General features: G+C 35.7%; 2 protein-coding genes across 3 annotated transcripts; both read left to right on the top strand.

The window, feature by feature from the left end:
- The first annotated feature begins 1737 nt into the window (after window positions 1–1737).
- On the top strand, window positions 1738–3259 carry LOC101259408 (protein SRC2 homolog). Of its 2 annotated transcripts, XM_069296203.1 has the most exons (2): window positions 1738–2464; window positions 2531–3259. In XM_069296203.1, the coding sequence occupies exons 1-2, from the start codon at window positions 1932–1934 to the stop codon at window positions 3045–3047; spliced, it is 1050 nt and encodes a 349-aa protein (XP_069152304.1). In that variant the 5' UTR covers window positions 1738–1931; the 3' UTR covers window positions 3048–3259. The 2 variants fall into 2 exon arrangements, with proteins under 2 accessions (XP_069152304.1, XP_004234422.2); XM_004234374.3 differs by having other exon boundaries at window positions 1738–3259.
- A 1306-nt stretch (window positions 3260–4565) lies between these two features.
- On the top strand, window positions 4566–7116 carry LOC101246602 (UPF0496 protein At3g49070-like). The gene is made up of 2 exons (XM_004234413.5): window positions 4566–4742; window positions 5939–7116. Exons 1-2 carry the CDS (start codon window positions 4694–4696, stop codon window positions 7018–7020), a joined length of 1131 nt encoding a protein of 376 aa, XP_004234461.3. The 5' UTR covers window positions 4566–4693; the 3' UTR covers window positions 7021–7116.

Here is a 7116-nt window from a genome sequence, read left to right as displayed (position 1 = left end):
GACTATTAAGTGCTTTTGTTATTCATTTGCAAAATATTAATTAATATATGAATTCACTACACCAGTCATCTCATTTTATTTTATTTTCATATTAATTTGTTTAACTTATTTTTATTAAATAAAAATAAATTAATGTTTTGAAACTTAAAATGTAATACTGGTAACTATTTATTAAACTAAAACAATAAAAATCAGACTAAGGTAGAAATGAGAGTTGCTTATTTAATAAGGAAAATTATATATAATGACAAACTAATTAATTAAATTAATTGTTATAACCATCCTTTAATTTAATTGTGTCCGCAAACTATTTGCTAGTCATCTCTTTCCCTCAAACTCTCGCTCGCCAATCTCCTCTCTCGCTCGCTTCCTCTCACTTTTATACAAACAGAAGTATTGTATAAGTACATATATTTTTGTTCTCCTCTCTTCCCTCTTCCAGATCTCGCTGGTCACCCTCGCCTCTCTCGCTTATACAAACAGAAGCGATATGCATAGATTGTTTCGGTTTATATAAAGCGAGAGAAAATTATATATACACATGCAGATACATATATTTTCATCGTATACACTTATAATTATGCAATAAAAATTTCCCTGCCCAATTTCTTTTGTCTTTTTCTCTTTCTCGTTTTATACAAATTCAAATTGTATATAATTTCTCTCTTTCTAGTTTTATACAATTCGATTCAATTGTTTATTCCCCGCCTAAGTCTTTTTTGCCTTTCTCTCTTTCTCGTTTTATACAAATTCAAATTGTATGTAATTTCTCTCTTTCTAGTTTTATACAATTCGATTCAATTGTTTATTCCCCGCCCAAGTCTCTTTTGCCTTTCTCTCTTTCTCATTTTATACAAATTCAAATTGTATATAATAGTTCTATACACTTATAATTATACAACTCGTTTTATAAACTTCGTTTTTGTACAATTCTCTTTCTCGTTTTATACAATTCGCTTCAATTGTATATGTATAGTGAATTATACATTTATATGTTTGCTACGGAATGCAAATACGCAAATTTTGCTATAACATACAAATATGAATTTAATGTTTGCTATATGTGAAATTTGCCCTATTTAATACTCTCTATGTCTCTATTTACTTGTCTATATCTCCTTTTGTATATGTCCCTATTTGCTTGTCCATTTTAACAAATCAAAAAAGACAATAATTTTTTTCTTATTATGTCCTTATTTAACTCTAGAAAATTTCTAATACTACTAAGTTGTAACGCATGCTTTTTGAAATCAGAAAATACATTTATTATAATTGGGGAATTGCATAATCTTTTAAATTAAGAATAAAATTGTAACTAACTATAATAATAATTGACGCCTTAATATGTATCACTTCGAAAATGAACAACTAAATAGGGACAAAGAAAATAATATAATAACATCTATATATATTATCTCTTTGTCAAAAATTAATGTCATTGACTCAAACTCATAATCTTAATGTTTGAAGCAAGCATGCTGCTAGACATATTTAGAAGGTGATGCTCATACTAATTATTAAATACGTAAATAAATTTAAAATAAAACAGTACAATCGAAACGGTAATACATTGAGCTTTTGTTTTTCCTCTTTTCTGCTTCCTCCAGGTCCTGGCCCCACACGTCTTTCATTACAACACATTATCTACCACTCATATGAGTCCACGTGTCCTACCTCCTCGATCGGTTTCTTTCAACTCTTATCGGCTTGGCTGGCCTAATCCGCTAATTCCTCTTTTTTTTTTTTTTAAATTTTGTTGGACTAATATACCCTTCCTCAACTCTCCCGTTTTAAACAGACCAAGCACCAACATATAGAAAAAGCCCAAGGTCATAATGGAACTTAAAACAACCAAAACCAGTTAAATAATACTCACTCCATCACAAAACAGCCGTTGTTACACTTCTGAGGGGGGGAGGGAAGAAAAAAATATGGGATCACGATTCGAGGTGGAGGTGAAGATCTCATCAGCTAGGGATTTGAAGAACGTTAATTGGCGTTACGGTCGTCTTAAGCCATATGCTGTTGTTTGGGTTGATCCGAAAGGGAAATGCTCCACCAAAGTAGATGATAATGGCGATACTTCACCATCTTGGAATGAGAAGCTTGTGATCCCGTTGTATGCTCCGATCGAAGAGTCTACTTTGTACATCGATGTGGTACACGCTAACGCAACTGAGGGAACAAAGCCTTTGATTGGTTCAGCTAAGCTTCCGCTCCGTGAGGTTGTTGATAGCGTCGGAATCGGTAATTTGACGGAGAGGTCGCTTGATTTGAAGCGTCCTTCTGGTCGCCCACATGGAAAGGTGAAAATTGAGGTTGCTGTTCGTGATCCGCGCTATCGTGCGCCGGATCCGTATTACGCACCTCCTTACGGTGTACCTCCACCAGCTGGATCGAGGGATTACCCTGCTCCACCGCAACCTTACGGCGGATCATACGGTGCTCCTGCCCCTGCTCCTTCTCCTTACGGTGCTCCTGGTTCTGCTCCTTCCCCTTACGGTGCTCCTGCCCCAGGTTCTGCTCCTTCCCCTTACGGTGCTCCTGCCCCTGGTGCTTCGCCTTATGCTGCTCCACCAGCGGGTTACCCGTACAACGCGGCTCCTGCACCGGGTCCAGCTTCGGGTTATGGTCAACAACCAGGTTATGGTGGAGCTCCTGCTCCGGGTTATGGTCAACAACCAGGTTACGGTGCTCCTCCTGCACCGTACGGGCAGCAGGGTAGTTACGGGCAACAGCCTGGTTACCCTCAGCAGGGAAGTTATGGATCGCAGGGTAGTTACGGGCAGCAGGGAAGCTACGGGGCGCAGCCTCAGGGTAGTTACGGATCACAGAAAGCAGGGTATGGTTACGAGGAGAAGAAGAAGAGCAAGTTCGGTGGGATGGGCCTGGGTGCGGGACTAGCTATGGGTGCGGTTGCAGGTGCACTGGGTGGATTAGCCATATCTGAAGGTATTGATCACATAGAAGATAACATAGCCGAGAAGGCAGCGGAGAAGGTTGAAGATGATCTCGACGATGGTGGTTATGACGATGACGATTACTAGATAACTTACCTAACTTGAATTCGCATTATCGGTGTAATATGATTTCTGGCGTACTGATCAGATAACATGTAATGGATGCACGTTTTTGCTGTAATTTCAATATCTTGTATTCAAAATTTCATGCTCGTAGTTCAACAATGTCTACTGCTTCAATAATGCTATTTGTAGTATTCAGAAATTGCACTCAATCTAGTTTTGTTTGAAATGGTTAACGAATAGGCTCCTCACTTATCTTTCTCGTTTAAAATCGTGCATGAGACTTTCATCTAAGTGATGAAAGAAAGAAGAATCCATTTTCGTTCTTTTTTTATTACCTTCCTTACATACCCTTTTCTCCCTTCCCTTTTTCGAACTCCGAGAACTCTGATCAAGAATAGATCAAGATTCAAGAGCACCCTTTCATCATATCTTAGGAATTCCTTGATTTGGACCTGAGTAGTAAGTGCTACAAGATCTTGTGCATTGGAACTCATGGACTTGTTAACATAACTTTAATTGTATATCACATGATAAAAAAATCTTATTTATTTTCTTAAATTTCGTGTCAAGTCAAACTAGATCATTATTTCTGAAAGTGTTTTTGTTATTTTAGTCATATACATCACATACATTGGATCAAGTAACAACTCTGGAGTTTCAACAAGCTACTATTACAACCCTTTTATTAGGAATTGATGATCTTTTAAGTTTTAACAATACCCTTTAAAGGTTGGCTACTTCAAGATTCTGAACAATGAAGTTCAATTTAGGAAAAACGATAATGTCAATCCATTGAAATATTGTATGTTACAAGTGAATATTTGCGCCAAGAAATGAATACATAAACATACCATATAACTCACTTTGAAGAGTGTACTTGATAAACTTAGGTATACTAATTTTTTTTTCAACTTATTCAATGTTGAACTCGAATTGACAAAAGCATTCAAAGTTTGCCGTATGTTTTTGTCATCATCCCTTACGTGTATCAACCAATACATTATTTAAAAAATAGGGATAATGCCTAGGTACCCCCTCAACCTATGCCCAGAATCCCAGAGACACACTTATACTATACTAAGGTCTTATTAACCTCCTGAACTTATTTTATAAGTAGTTTTCTACCCTTTTACAGTCTACGTGACACTAGTTTGAAAAAAAAAAGTCAACCATCATTTGACCCTTTTACAGTCTAAGTGTGTTTCTGAGATTTCGAGCATAGGTTGGAATATCTTTGTCGTCCACTTAATAATAATCTTCAAACATGATGAGTGTATATATATATATATATTACTATTATTGTGGTTGGTATTGAAGCTAATTGCCTTGTAAGATTTAATCATCAGAGTAAATGTAGGGAAGTTTGTGGGCAATGGTTAATCCCTTGCAGTGTAAGTCCCCTAATAACATCTTAGACGTACAGAAAAATATTCTCTAGTCTTCAAAGCTAAAAAAAATTAAAAAAGCATATAGTATATGACTTAATATTTATTATAATCATTATAAGAGGTGTTTCAAACGTGTACTCTGCTCTCTCCTTCACCTTTTGGAATTATTATCTCTTTTATTTAAAGTGTTGTTTCTTCTCTCATATTTGAAAAGTTACAATTGTAAAATCTCCTCTCTTTTTTTGAGTTTTCTATTTGCAGGACTAATTAAGAAGAAGAATGAAGATAAAATTTCGTCCAGTGTTGAGAAAATATATTGCATGGAATGGTAAGCTTCATATATATATATATATATATGTTTTAGTTCAATTACTTGATTTTTTTTTAATTCTTAAATACCAAAAAAGAAACATCTGAAAACGAATCTTATTAAAGAGGAGAAAAGACTCATCAATGTCATCCGTTAAAAGTTTAACTCATTTATGTCATTTTAGTTTAACAAATAATTGCATGAATGTGTCTTTTCTCAAATGAAAATTGCATAGATGAGTCAAACTTGCTAATATCGACTATAAAAGTGGATGATTATCACTAAGCAATTTGAACAAAAAGAGAAGTATGATGAAAAACACGATTATTTTATGATTATAATCAGAATAGATAAATCTTTAATTTTATATGAAATATCCAATATCATATAATTTTTGGTACAATACATGTAGGACGTTATATAAGATGTGAATTATAATGTAGCATGCAAGTATCTACTTGTGCATATTTAAAAGTGAAAGGGATAAATGCATGTCATCTGAGAATAAGTTACGGAACATATATGTTTATATATTACGTGTTTATTTTTATCTTATTTAATAGCCCTAACAAAATGTTGGATAAGGGTCAGATATACCCTTATATTAATAGAAATAACTTAAATATACTCTCGTTAAAATTTTAATTCGAATATGCTTTTATAGTTATACTTTAGGTCTAGATATACCCTCCCATTATACCCTTCCCGTCTAAGGTTGGATGATATACAGAGAATGTTGATGATAATAACAAGAAAAGCATGTTACAAGTTGGGCAAAAAGTGTGAAAATAATATAGTAGCCACCAATTCATACGATTATATTTACTTTTTGGTCCCCCTGGGACTATATAATATGTCCAGAAGCACGTGGTTTGTGTATATTGTAAAAATATACAATCATCAATATGGATTTGGATTGGGTTGTTGGGATATTTCTGTGTTCTCTAACTCATTATGACGCCCTGTATCTGATATCTGTATTCTAGTTTAACTAATTTAAATTTGCGTTAGAAACTCTCACATTAAGAGTATTGGATAAAATGCTTCATAATAAAGACGACTTATGTTAACTTTGCGAAAGAATATATATATATATAAATCAAAATATTAGATTGTCACTCCTTCAAATCCCACCATTGTTTGTTAGATAATCTCCGTAGCACTTATATTTTTGGGCTTTGTTGGGCTCAAAATCATTTATTCTTTGTATGCAGAGGCCCAAGACACTAAACCGGCCCACATGGAAATGGACCTCCGAGAGGAATATGCCCATGCTTTTCGAACCGAATCGTATACTGATTTCTGGACACGTGTCCTTGCTTTATCCGAAAAGATTTCTTCTCCGACCAAAATTGTGGGCTCCACTTCAGCTGCTCGGCTTCCTTCTTATCGCCTTTTCGTGGAGCATCTTTTGGATCCGGATCAACCCACTGTGACTCGAATTCTCAATTTAATCCGAACCCATCAAGATAAGCACTCTCTACTATCCCAATACTTCACACAAACTGCTGAAGCTTCTCTACTCTGTAGCCTTTTATTAAAAGACGTGCAACGTACGCGCTCCAGATATAAATCACTTAAATCCGCTCTAGACTCCCTCCAAAAAACACCGTACTCGCCTAAAAAACACATGCCCAAAATCCTGACCCGATTAACTAAATTTTGCAACTCACTTAACCCGCTTGTTTCATCAACATCTTCTCCGCTTCGATTTAAAACCGTTCAAGCTAACTGCTCGCAATTGCTAAAACGGATCGAACTTAAGCGCGATAAGACCAAAGCAAAACTCCGAATAATAAATAAATTCAAACGCGGCTCAGCTGTATTTGTCATGGCTTTAACAGTCTCGCTTACGGTTATCGTAGCGACTCATGCACTAGCCTTGCTAGTTGCGGCTCCAACCGTAATGATGGCTTCATTCCAGCTGATGTCGACTAAGAAGCTGGCTAGCTGGTCGGCTCAGCTGGACGTAGCCGCTAAAGGTACGTACATATTGATTAGAGACTTGGACACTATAAGTCGGCTAGTGGGTCGGCTAAATGACGAGTTAGAAGACTTGCAAGCCATAGTACGGTTTTGGCTTGAGAGAGGCGGCGACCCGCTTCAGCTTGAGCTACAAGCCAGCGGAGAAGTGGCGCGCCAGCTGAAAAAGAATTATGCTAACTTTGTGGAGCAATTGGATGAATTAGAAGAACATTTGTATTTGTGCTTCATGACAATTAATAGGGCTCGAAATCTTGTTATCGCTGAAATTATGAATTCGAGTCCATATTTGTTAACCCAAATTAAAGTATAGAAATTTCTAAATTCGTATCTCGTGTATTATGCTATGTATTACAAATGTGTCTACTTGTTCAACTTTATATAAATTTAACTGTTTGATTTATTTAAA

This window comes from Solanum lycopersicum, chromosome 3 (genome assembly GCF_036512215.1).
Source record: "Solanum lycopersicum chromosome 3, SLM_r2.1".
Classification (NCBI taxonomy): domain Eukaryota; kingdom Viridiplantae; phylum Streptophyta; class Magnoliopsida; order Solanales; family Solanaceae; genus Solanum; species Solanum lycopersicum.
Note: the sequence above shows the minus strand (reverse complement) of the source record. Positions and strands in the feature narration are given on the sequence as shown.

Excerpts from the sequence above, each read along its gene's own strand:
- LOC101259408 (XM_004234374.3), top strand. The coding sequence starts at position 1,932 with ATGGGATCACGATTCGAGGTGGAGGTGAAGATCTCATCAGCTAGGGAT.
- LOC101246602 (XM_004234413.5), top strand. The coding sequence starts at position 4,694 with ATGAAGATAAAATTTCGTCCAGTGTTGAGAAAATATATTGCATGGAAT. Across the intron at positions 4,743-5,938 it reads AAAATATATTGCATGGAATG|AGGCCCAAGACACTAAACCG; the intron begins GTAAGCTTCATA and ends CTTTGTATGCAG.